The sequence below is a fragment of the Gobio gobio genome (assembly GCF_949357685.1).
Source record: "Gobio gobio genome assembly, chromosome: 13".
In the NCBI taxonomy this organism is placed as follows: Eukaryota; Metazoa; Chordata; class Actinopteri; order Cypriniformes; family Gobionidae; genus Gobio; species Gobio gobio.
Window position 1 is genome coordinate 45,001,168 of NC_137106.1, and position 13,381 is coordinate 45,014,548.

At 39.1% G+C, this 13,381-nt stretch overlaps 1 protein-coding gene across 1 annotated transcript in view; it reads right to left on the reverse strand.

Annotated features, from left to right (window-relative positions):
• col12a1a (collagen, type XII, alpha 1a) overlaps positions 1–13,381 on the reverse strand; it is a 111,405-nt gene that overhangs the window by 49,596 nt on the left and 48,428 nt on the right. Inside the window, exons 25-31 of the mRNA XM_079832663.1 lie at positions 8,807–8,936; positions 8,556–8,692; positions 2,448–2,577; positions 2,220–2,359; positions 622–754; positions 492–512; positions 248–387 (exon numbers count right to left, since the gene is read on the reverse strand). Coding sequence (XP_079688789.1) covers positions 248–387; positions 492–512; positions 622–754; positions 2,220–2,359; positions 2,448–2,577; positions 8,556–8,692; positions 8,807–8,936 — 831 coding nt within the window. The remainder of the gene's footprint in view (positions 1–247; positions 388–491; positions 513–621; positions 755–2,219; positions 2,360–2,447; positions 2,578–8,555; positions 8,693–8,806; positions 8,937–13,381) is intronic.

Consider the following 13,381-nt stretch of genomic DNA (forward strand, 5'->3'; position numbering starts at 1 on the left):
CAAGACGAGACCAGTAGATTCATTCTGAGATTTGTGTATTGGATGAGTAAATGAAAGGTGATTTGGTTTGGTTCAAAAACTTTAGGGTTTAGGGTCCAAAATATTTTATTACAATCACTCAAATCACATTCAGAAGCAGTCAAAACCACTGGGAAACATGTGCGCAATTTCGTTTGATGCCGCTAGTGGAAAATATATACATCAGCCAGATAATATCAACTTAGAAAAATGTTGAAATGTTCCTTACAGATTGTGGTCTTCCTCCTGCAACTGGTACGTAGGTGATCCTGTAGTTCAGGACTCGTCCAGGAGCGTGATCCCATTTGGTGGTGAGGGAGGTGGTGGTTGCGTTGAACACCTGGAGGTTTTGAGGAGGTCCACTAGGAGCTATAAGAAAAAATATTGATCTTTCAGTTTTGCATTCTAAAACCGAATTATATCCATATAGCATCCAAATGACAAATGTCATATCTTGGAAACAAGAGACTCACCGGGTGTAACCAGTTTGCCCACTGAGTACGGAGAGAAAAAGAGTCAGAGTTTGTCAAATTCACATATGGAATAAATGGCTGAAGTACAGTATATGAAAGAACTTATTATATGGATTTTGTGATTTCTTACATGTGCGTTGCCTGCCAAAAAGATCTTCGCTCTCAGACTCATCAGGGTAAATGGCAGTGACAGAAACATCATAGAGGGTGTCCACCTCCAGGTTCGTCAGGACGGTAGTGGTGTCCTCATTGCTCAGGATATCCTGAGGAAGAGTGTGGTATTAGACTCATGCAGTACTGAACATCTGCTAAACATTAAATTACATTTACCAATACTAAGATACAAACAATACTACTGCTAGTTACTATTGCTAGATACTAATCACTATTGCATGCAGCGCAATGAGCACTTAACCTGATATATATATATATTTTTTTAAAACCTTCCTTTTCCTCTTTCTTCCCTTTTTCCCTCCCTACTCTCTAGCCTGTGCTACACTGAGCAATGTACACAGACTCAGTATTTCAGGCACTTGTTGCGCTTAGTCGACTCTTCATGACCAATCGCTTCCTGTACTCCCAAGTTGTAAATCGCTTTGGATAAAAGCGTCTGCTAAATGCATAAATGTAAATGCAGCGGTGTAAAAAGTACTGAGGAATTTTATATGTAAATAATAAATATTATGTAAAGAATTTTACCCCCCCCCCCACCAAAATAAATACTTGAGTAAAATCAGGGTTTTTATAGATAACTAAACCTAAATCTAAAACCATAAAAAACACATCAGTTGCTTGAAATTAAATAAACTACAATAAAATAACTATTTATTTGTTTAAGTTGATGCACTAAAATAACTAAACCTGAAATAAGTGTAATAAATACTATATAGACACAACAAAATTACCCAAACTTTGACAAGGAATTAAAATTATTATTATAAAAAAAGGTTAAAGTAAAAAATATCAACATTTACTTAAGTATTTAATAGTTTAAAAAATTAAACATAACACTTCTTAGCTTTTGAAAACAAGAAGCAGCATATTTTCACAATTTAGTATTTTTGGTGTATTTTATAGTATTTTTCAAAAACTTTGCAAAGAAACCTGTGAAAAACACTTTTTTTCTCAATGTTCTGACTATTTAAAACTCTATGACACGGCAGATGTTAAACTAAAGCCAATATCCTAAAACCTGTTACCTGGATATTTTCAGCTAAAAAGCAGAAATTTGAATATAGTGATTTTAATAATCAAGACTAAATCATGAAACGTATATATCCTCTACAGCAATGGTTATTACACTGTACAATCCAACAGTGATTCTAACTAACACTTAGTTAACTTTTAATTGGTTTGAGTGCCATTTTGTCAAGCAAAAAAAACATCACCATTATGGTGATCAGTGTTCACTTTGGTTGGGCACTTGGAATATTCGTATGATTATAACTCTCTTTCTATTGATGCAGCGATGCAACAAGGAATCACAGTTTTTTGGTTTCAAAGGAAGATAAGTAATAAATCGTTTGCTTTTAAAAGTTGACCTAGCGTCTGACTGAACTTTTAACAGAACTCAAGTAAAGTACAGATTCCCCAAAATAATACTTAAGCATAGTATTTAAGCACCATTACTCAAATACTTCACACTTATGATTGCATGTAATATGAATGCATTTATGGGAGGAGATTCATTGCTGAATCAGAACTCGAGTTCAGTCTCTGATGTCTTACATATTGGAAGTTGTTCTCTCCACTCTTGGTCCAGCCGATGCGGTAGAGGGCGACATCAGGAGCGCCATGCTCCCAGTGAGCCCTGAAACTGTTCTGGGTCACTTGAGAGAACCTCAAGTTCTTCGGAGCAGGAACAACATCTAAAAACAACAGGAAGAACAGTTGAGTTTTGAGTTACAATCAAAAATATCAAAACATTTAAAAATCAAGTATTATGCCTGATGTTACCTGTAACGGCTTGGTTAAGCATTGGGTTTCCGGTCCCAGAATCATAAATCGGAGTCACAGCCACATCATATTCCGTTTGGGAAAAGAGATTATCCAGTCCTCTAGACGTAACATCTCCGTCAACTTCAAGCTAAATTGAAACATGAGAAGTGCAGTTATGGCCACACAATCCAGCAGGAGGTCAAGGTTTGGCTGGTAAGCAGGGTAGATGGGTAGATTACTTACAAATGATAAACCATTACTGATTATAAATTTCATGACGTAAAGCATAATCAGTAACACAAACTATTATATAAAGATAAGGACCGTGGTCAACACAAGCTCAAGATATTTTTCACGTTTTATTTTACGACATAAAATACATCAGTAATGCCCTCTTGTAATGCTGTACTGGCCGGAAGGTGTAATTACAACATTCTGTGGGCAAAAAGCGTCTTTATCTATTTACAAGCAACACATAAAGAGAAAATATTTATATAGAGAGAAGATATCCGTGCGACTATACAAAGGACCAGGGTTTTGACATTAACAGCCATATTTCAGCAGTGGTGTGTAACGCAGTCACTCCTACTAACAAGTTTAGTGCATAGACTGTAAAAAAGATAGACGACGCCCCTTCACTATCTTCTATTGTAGAAAAGTGAAGCCGTCAATGTCCGAATATGGCACTGACATCTTTGCACTGATTTGGGACCTGTGTCTGCGCAGTAGAGAGCAGGAAGTAGAGCCGCGATATCAAGCCCCCCCCCCCCCCCCCCACACTTCCGCAGTATCTGCCAGTACAGATTACTGCAGAACAATTCATTATGTTGGTGTGAGTTAACCAGTTATGGAAATGTAGAAATTAAAGCTAAAGCTCCAATCTCCTCCTGAAAATCCTGAAAAAGTCTGTTGGTGTCTCAGAGAAGCTGTCAATCAGAACGTCACACACCCATTTTTATAGCATCAAATGACTAACTAAAAGCAAACTTATTTTAAAAAACGAACACTTGAACTTGATAAAAACTGCCTAAAATGAGAGAAACCATCTTTGGAAAAAAATTATTTGAAGTGTAATTAGATTGTTTAGTTTGTCTCGCATCCCAATAAAATACATGGTGCGGGCGGGGTTTAAGACCTATACTGGGACCAGCCACCTGCGGGGCGATCAAGACATTTTGGCTTCAGTTTTTAGGACTTGTGCAGCACACTTGGTTTAATGGGTTGAATTTTATATATAATATATACATTTTTCAATTGTAGTCTTTTAAAAGGTAATCTGAAATAATAAACTAAGTGTTGTCAAAAATATAGATTTTTCGAGATCTGTCATCTCTCCAACAGCGAGTGACACATAAACCAGCCTCCCCTCACTCACTCGTCTCATTTGCTCCGGATTAATATTGTTAGTGTTTCACACGGCGTGGGATTGCGCGTATTGTGCATAATTTAACTCAAATTCCTGTGCAAAATATTTTCATTTTTCGCTGCTTATTGCACTTAAACAGTCAAACACACACAAATAATGTCAAAATGCCAGTCTTGGTGAGTATTTACATAAACACAGTCGGTTATGTTTTGAGTGAATGTAAACAGTTGAGAAAGGAAAGGCATGTGTATCAGTGTAATGGATCCGTGCGTCAGGTCTTATGCTGCGTTCACACCAAACGCGAATAGAGCGTCTAGTTTGGCGCGTGAACATTCTGAATCCATTCGCGCGTCCACAGCGAATTGGTGCGTTTGAAGCGAAATAGACGCGCGTTCAAGTTGCTCCAGGAGAAATTTGTCATAAAACACCACTCTGCCTCTTTTCATTTTCATTAAAAAATATATATTAAGCATTAATAGCCACACAAATGTGGTTCAGGCAACTCCTACATTATCTTCACTGCATGTATATTTAAATATCCTTAAAAAAATAAAGTTATGAAACTTCTCTTTGCCCTCAGTCAAAACGATTTGGCAGACAACAAATTATAGATTCATGACACCAAAGATCGCCTGTTAGATCCACACAAGACGAACCACTACAGGACATCAGAGCCAGCGGCAAACGTCAGAAGGACTAGCCGAGGAAAGGCTGCTCTCGCCGGGTTAATGAGCACCGCTGATCGCCTGGATCTCACAACTCCAAAACCGCAAGACTATTTTTTTTTTTTAAATAGGCGCTCTCTTTATAAATAAACCACAGATTTGAGCTTTAAACAACTACATTCTCAACTGAAAAAGTCTTAAAACCTCATTTTGTGACACAATAGTAGTATTTTTAAATTATGCGGGGTTTCTCATCACGTCACTTTACCACGTGACAGCAGCAAGCAGGCTCCTGATTGGTTAAGGCGGCGCGAATTGACGCCAAATTTTTCAACTCGGGCGTCAGGCGCGAATTCGCTTCAAACTTGTGAATGCAATAAAGCACCACTCGTGTGTAACGCCCGTATCGCGCAAGACGCTCAATTTCTCATCGCGGCGCGATGGACGTCAGGCGCGAATTCGCTTCAAACGCGTGAATGCAATAAAGTACCACTCACCACTCACGCGAAACGCGTCTATCGCGCCGCAGGACCTCCAGACGCACGTCAACGCGCCTTTCAATTGACTTGACATTGAAATCACTCGCTCCTGACGCTCTATTCGCGTTTGGTGTGAACGCAGCATTAAAGTGATAGCAGCCTAATATTCCTGCTGGCAAATTATCGTATTGATAAAAATATCTATATGGCAGTTTTCCCCAATGGTATCGATGTCAAAATTGTGGCCAGTGAAAATGCTGAGTGGTTAGTAACTTTGGAAAACCACTAGCCACAATGGCTGGTGAGCAAAAAAGTTAATGTCAAGGCCTGCTTAGGACAAGCGGTTTGGAGAAAACCAAGGATGATGTTTTACCAGGCTCTTAAAAATAAACAAATGGACTTAGGATACTCGCTTAGTGAAAAGCTTGAGATTGTGTGCGTTTTTGTCAGAAAGCAAACGTCCAGTTATTATATCTCCTCAGCCAGCACTCACAGTAATGTTGAACAGACTGGCTAGTCAATGCGCATGTGATGTATTTTTTGCTAGAGAGGGGTTGACGTCAAGAGGAACAATGGTGTCTCAATAGTAGTAAAAGCACTTAAAGTTCCTGCAGAAGTTGACCTGATCTTTGATCCAGTCGCGTATCATCCTCGTCATCTGTCAGGTAACAGGAGCTGCCCCCATCTGTTGGGCTTCTCAGGCCCACACTTTTAATCCCAGAAGGAAGAGTTATGCAGCACAGAGCCATGATTAATGCCCCAGGATGTGGAGCAGCACTGATGCCAAAACTGCCACTGAGAGTTTAAAAAAAAATCATAGGGAAAAACTCCCATCCATAAAAACACATCCCAAAACATTAGACTGCTGCCTGCCACTCAAAACTCCATCTTTTTTGTCAGCTGTCTGTTCTCACAATCTTTGGTAGATGATCCCTGGAGAGCAGCTGGACTCTCTCGGCAGCTGCCGTCTCCACTGAATTGTGTAACGTAATTGCTGATCTGTTAAAAGGTCCCAAATCCATCAACATGAGTCTGTTTCTTGGTTGTCTGCCTGGATGAATTGTGTAAACAGACAGGAATCTTTCCACAGGAAGGCTTCCACAGTGACCCAGGAAGGCTTTGCACATATGAAAACAAGATTGTTGTTTAACAGCTGAGTTATAAGATGTCCACACAATTAATCCCAAGTGCAGAGCTACTCAAAGCGTGGACAGCAGGACGCATGCGGACCCTCCAACACGCATGTGTGTCGTCAGAAAACGTAAATATTATGAGCAAAACAATTTTTTACCTTTGTTACTAGACCTTCAAAACCCCCTTACTGAAATAAATGCCCTTTATGCTTTCTATGGTTATCTCAGTAGTTGAAGTCGTTGAAGTCGTAGCAACCTTCTTTTGAAACAACACCAATGTGTATGGTAACATGCTAAATTGTAAAATGACCATAAAAATATGATTTAAACAATTTTACAGTTCAAATAGCACAAGTTTTGACAAAAATAAAAAGTTTTATAAAATGATAAACCTTAACTTTTCAGCCTAATTGGTCTGAATAAAAACAGCACACAGGCTAAATGAAAATGCAAAATTACTTAAAAGCAGAAATACAGCAGTTACCCCGGTAAGCAGCACTGCAAAACTGTAAGAAAATGTAATCAAAGCCTCAGCTCCCTTCATATATACACTATATAGCCAAAAGTTTTGAGACGCCTGCCTTTACATGCACATGAACTTTAATGACATCCCATTCTTAATCGTTGGCCCACCCTTTGCAGCTATAACAGCTTCAACTCTTCTGGGAAGGATTTCCACAAGGTTTAGGAGTGTGTTTATGGGAATTTTGACCATTCTTCTATAAGCGCATTTGTAAGGTCAGGCACTGATGTTGGACGAGAAGGCCTGGATCGCAGTCTCCACTCTAATTCATCCCAAAGGTTTCTATCGGGTTGAGGTCAGGACAAGTTCCTCCACACCAAACTCGCTCATCCATGTCTTTATGGACCATGTTCGGAACAGGAAGGGACCATCCTGAAACTGTTCCCACAAAGTTGGGAGCATGAAATTGTCCAAAATGTCTTGGTGTGCTGAAGCATTAAGAGTGCCTTTCACTGGAACTAAGGGGCCAAGCCCAACCCCTGAAAAACAACCCCACACCATAATCCCCCCTCCAGCAAACTTTACACTTGGCACAATGCAGTCAGGCAAGTCCCATTCTCCTGGTAACCGCTAAACCCAGACTCGTCCATCGGATTGCCAGACAGAGAAGCGTGATTGGTCACTCCAGAGAACACGTCTCCACTGCCCTAGAGTCCAGTGTCGGCGTGCTTTACCCCACTGCATCTGACACTTTGCGTTGCACTTGGTGATGTAAGGCTTGGATGAGCTGCTCGGCCATGGAAACCCATTCCATGAAGCTCTACACACTGTTCTTGACCTAATCTGAAGGCCACACAGGGTTTGGAGGTCTGCAGCTATTGACTCTGCAGAAAGTTGGCGACTTCTTCTCATTGCGCGCCTCAGCATGTGCTGACCCCGCTCTGATTTTACATGGATTTTAATAGTTGCTGTTGTTCCCAATTGCTTCCACTTTGTTATAATACCACTAACAGTTGAACATGGAATATTTAGTAGTGAGGAAATTTCACGAATGAACTTATTGCACAGGTGGTAACCTTTCACGGTACCACACTTGAGTTCACTGAGCTCCTGAGAGCGGCCCATTCTTCCACAAATATTTGTAGAAGCATCTGCATGCCTAGGTGCTTGATCTTATACACCTGTGGCCATGGAAGTGATTGAACACCTGAATTCAATGATTTGGAGGGGTGTCCCAAAACTTTTGGCAATAGAGTGTATATTCATACAGGGCTTGAGGTTAACTTTTTTTGCTCACCCTCCACTGTGGCTATTGGATTTCTTTCTCAACTGTTCACATTCACTAAAAACATAACTGACTGTGCTTACGTGAATACTCACAATTTTGACATTATTTTGTGTGTATTTGACTGTTTAAGCGCAATAAGCAGCGAAAAAGAACTCAATTCGAACGTGCACTTTGGGTGTGATCACAAAAATTATGTGCAAATTTTGCAATCTCATAGAAAAATCCAAGCCCTGTAACAGCAACAATATTCATCTGGAGCAAATGAAACGAGTGAGTGAGGGGAGGCGGGTTTGTGTGTCAGTCGCTGTCGGAGAGATGAGAGAGAGAGAGAGAGAGAGAGAGAGAAAGAGCAGCTGGTATCATGTCTATTCTGTGGAAAATGAGTATTGAAAGCATTTCAGATATTTCAGTATCGATATGTATCGCAAAATCATAATTTTTGACAATACTACATTGCACTTAGTTTATTATTTCAGATGCCTTTTTTAAAAGACTACAACTGAGAAATGTATAAATTATATATCAAATTTAACCCAAATGCCAAAGTGCCTAGTAGGAGTGACTGCGTTACACACCACTGCTGAAATACACCCGCGTTCGGCGGTTTGGCGGGTGTTAATGTCAAGACCTCCATTCATCTAATCAAGAATCTCATGAATGTCTTATTTCAATGTGAGAATGGCCAATTTTGCCAAAAGACCATGAGTTTGCAGGTATGGGTTATGGCCTTACCTCCTTCGCCTCTCCCTCATCTGGCTTGTAAGTGATGATGTATTTACGAACGGCGCCGGGAGAAGCATCCCAGTCCAGTAGCATAGTGCTGTGGGTAACATCCGAAATCCTCAACTCACCGGATGGAGGAAGAGGCACTATGTAGAGGGAAGAGATTCAAACCAAAAAAAAAAACAGACAAACAAACGATGAGAATCTGATAGTCTGCGAATCATCCCTGCTGAGGGGAAGAAAGCCCTAGTGCCACCTACGGGTCACCCCCTGATCACTGAGAGGGTCACTGGCGTAATCGCCGAGCAGGGCGAAGACGGAAACGCTGTAGGCCGTGTTGGGACGAAGTTTCTTCAGCTGGACATCAGTAACTTTTCCTTTCACACGCATCTGTGAAGGTCAACCACATCACAAATGAAAGGGATGGTGGACTTGTTCATGGGAACATGATGACAGAATCGCTTACGACCTCGCTGATAAGACCAGCATGAATTTCCAAGCTTGTTTATAGTGGTCAGCGCTGCTTTGAGGAGGGATGAACCAGGATTTTTAGTAACTAAAACTATTTTTACTAACTAACACTAACTGAAATAAATTCAAATGTAATTTGTTTTTAATTTGTTTTATCTCAAGTAGATGCCAATGCAAAATTTCTCATTTTTGTTCCGTTTAAAGGTGGGGTAACTGCTTTCTGGTAACCAATGTTGATATTTCAAATCACCAAAACAAACACGCCCCTACCCCAAAAGGGTCTTGCCCCTATTTTGATAGCTCCGCCCCACACATACGTACACAACGCAGGTAACGACTATAGCGGAATCTGCTGTGCCAGCCGCCCGAGGGTACGATGCCATCAATAAGTGAAAGCAATGTGTGTTACTATGGTAATCCAGGTCGAATGTTCAATGAAAATGTCATCCCTTACATCCCAAAAACACGAACACAGTTCTCATGAACAACTCGATAGCACGAGCACGACAGTCCAACTAACGAACATATTGTAAATATGACAAGATTAGAGGGTTGCACGTATCGATCACGAAAAGAGGAAGCAAAGGAAACAAACATATATTAGGAGTTTATTGTCTTACTTTTCGGACACATTTGAATAATGACGTGCACTGAGCGCTCTCTTATCCCCATTATTAGTAGACACGCCCCTTACTGCTGATTGGCTACAAGTTTGTTTTGGTCCACGGCCTGAGACACTTTTATAAAGCAGTTTTGAAATAACACTTACCCCACCTTTAAGTTGTGCACTAAAATAACTAAAACGAAATAAATTAAAAACTTTTTCTTTCTTAAAAAAAAAACATGACGGATCATGGTCAGTAAAGTAAACTGGGTTCATTTTGATTTCATCTGGACTTTAAACTATTTAAGAAGACGGTGCAGAAATGTCCAAATCACAACATATGCTGGTCTTTTCAGCAGGGCAGTTGAAGCACAAATACTTGTGAATCCTTTATATAGTTTTCTATAACGGTACAGAGTCTGATTTCAGTCTTGACTGATATATTTTCGCACACAAAACCACAGAGAAAGTATTTTGCACCTAACAAAAAAATCTATTTATGCCCTCTATTTCTTTCTGTATCCCAGCACTGCAAAAAAAAACATGTTCTTACTTGGTCTTTTTGTCTCGTTTTAATGCGAATAGCCAAATTTGGATAAATGTTTCAGAAAGCAAGGAAACAATTTTGCTTCTCAAGTAAATGCATCTTGATTTAAAGATGTTTAGATTTTTTTTCAGTGAAGATATTATGAGAGGGTCTCATAATTAGCAGAGGAAAATCTCAAAGCATATTCTTTCTTTCTAATGAAAAATAAAAATGGGGGAGCAATTTTGAAACATCTGCGCTCTGAGACGAACCCTGTGGACTTCAGATTCTAGCCAGAACTGACGTCGAGACCTCTGGATCTTCCTATTATGTGAAATACTTGAAAGAGAAACTGTGCTAAAAAGCCCCAGAGTGCTAATAGGCTGTTATTTTCCAAAAGCTGCAATATAAAGGAGGTTTTTGAAGCCATTAAATGTAGACCTACCACCTGTGGTATCAACAATATCTCCAAAAATGCTTTCCATTTCCTCTTTCTGCTACAGTATGTCATAGTTGTTGACAGATTTGAGCTACATAAGACCACTGGGTTTCCATGAGAACATTTTGTCTCTTCCAGTAAGTCCAAAATTATTTTCATTTACACTTTTTGCACTTATTTTGGAAATATTCGTCTTCATATTGAAGACTGCACTGCACTTACTCAGTATTTTTTACTCATTTGTCAGTACAAATATCTAAACATTCCTAAATCAAGATACATTTACTTGAGTGTTAATTGAGTTTATGTTTAAAAGAAGCAAAAATATCTGCCAATAGGGTAAGAAATATCTAGTTTTTTTGTTATTTTGTCCCCCTATGGCAGATATTTATGGCATAAACACATAATTATCATTCATTTTTCGGACTTAATATCTTAAAATGACGATTTTCAACCTGTTTGTTATTGTTACAATGTCAGTATTATATAAATGAACAACTGAGCAATTCACATTTATTTGTCAGCAAAAGTCTTTTGACAGCTCCAGGGAAAATTCATGAAAATGGCAGTTTTCCCCTCCGTTTGGCATAAATCACTGTCCGTTGTCATCCAGTTTGAAATGTTGACTACAAACACAAAGGTTTTTCATATTTTCCGTCTGTGTTTTCTCCGTATTTTTCCTATTCTTTGCAGCCTTCAGCCGCCAAAACCAAAAGTAACTCACTCCCGCTAAACGTCTACTACTCTATGAATTCTTCGTTGTAGAACAAAACGTCAAAGTATAGCTATGTTTACCACATGCTTTATTTTACACATAAATTGAAAAACACCATTTTAAAATCCCATAGGAAAATCTTGAAGGAACCAGTGGTGAATTAGACTTCCAGCTTCTCACATCATGTCTGCGCCACCGTATTGGTGCATTCAAGTCCTACTGGGAAGTTCGTATTTACGAGTTGGGAAGTCATGTTTACAATGTCAGATGCGTTCAAGTCACTTTCGTCGGAGCAAGATGGCACTGTACCTTCTCTTAAAGGTGCGGTATGTAGGGTTGAAATAGGTACTGCAGTCCAAATTCAAAATATTAGAGAATGTTGTTTCCCCCGCCCCCTCCTCCTCTCAACTCGACTCGACTCTCACGCGGGTTGCCAGCTTGAGGACATGCAACAGGAGCGAGCACAATTGACAATGAAAGCCACACTGTAAGTTGATGAGTTGATTTATCCGTGTTTTAATATGCTCTTGGATTTTAGATGGATGCTGAGGCTTTTTAGGTCGGGTAGAGGCGGACATTTACTTGAATACTGTACTTAAGTACACTTTTTGAGTATCTGTATTTTACTTGAGTAGTACTTTTACTGGAAATGTATTACTTTTACTTCACTACATTTGAAAGGCAAATATTGTACTTTTTACTCCGCTACATTTCTATCAAGGTCCTCGAAGTAGAAAGTAATTTCTATGTTGCCGCTTTGAAAGTCAGTGGATGATTTTTTCTTCTTCTTTAAAACGTGAATGACAAACACGATGACAAATCTATTTACTTTTTCCTCAACGAATAAATATGAGACAAATGTTAGAGAGGGATGATTTAGGAAGAGATCCAGTCAGAACTGAATTTGAATTGCTCAAAAATGTGAAAGTCTGGGAGAAAGAGAAGAGCAGACATGTGGCAACGACACGAAAGAGAAAGAGCTCAATTCAATCCGGATGCGCACACAGAAAGCTATCTCTCAGATGCCAGAGCAAAAGTACTGATTTATAAAATGTATAAAATCGTATTATATTTAGTCGACTAAAACGAAAACAATTCAGATGCCTAAAATTGCCAAAATGATGCCAAAAACTAAATGGCATTTTAGTAAAAAGCTATGACTAAAACTAAATCAAAATTTGCTGTTAAATTTAACACTGGTATGAAGTATTGTCGGTCAAATATTTTTTTTATGGATTTGCCCGCCAAGTTGCCATAGCCTTGGCAATACAATGCTAACGCATAGGTAAAGTTTGACAATAACGTTAGTTAGCATGCAAAAATGTAGTTGGGCTAATGTTAACTGAAGTCCTTTCAGAAATATGTTTTAAAATAATCTTGTCAAAAAAACACAATTTAGAAACCTTTCCTTTCTAGTACGATTTCGACTTTGATAAGAGCTTTGTAACTTTTAAACAAGTATTTAAATGAGTTCAAGGTATGCTAGCATGTCAGATGGACATGACTGGCTTAAACCACCACGATGGCACAGCGTGATTCATAAAACAATGCAACAATAAAATAATGTTTACTTTTACTTTTGATACTTAAGTACTTTTAAAAACAAGCAATTCTGTACTTTTACTTAAGTAAAAATCTATCTTTACAACTTTCACTTGTAATTGAGTCATATTTGACCAGTAGTACTTTTACTTTAACTCAAGTAATGAAGTTGTGTACTTTGTCCACCTCTGGATCTCTGACCCAGTTTGTTTGCTGGCTTCCATGGCTGCAGCAATACGATGTGTTTTCCGCCAACTGACAACCCGTGGTGTCGAAATACTATTGGGTAAACTGGCGGCGTGCGGTATCGCATAGACCAAAACAAAAACACACATTTCAAAGTAGAAAAACTGGCTCTAGCATTGCTTTTCAGAGAAACAAGTGGGTGAGTTTAGCATGTTTCCTACATATCTGCAAGCATATTATGGTATTTTTATGCTTTAGTAAAGTGAAAAACTTACATACGGCACCTTTGATTAACTACACAAAAATACAGCACGGTTTTTAAACTCTACTTCTAGAAAATGAAGAACAAAGA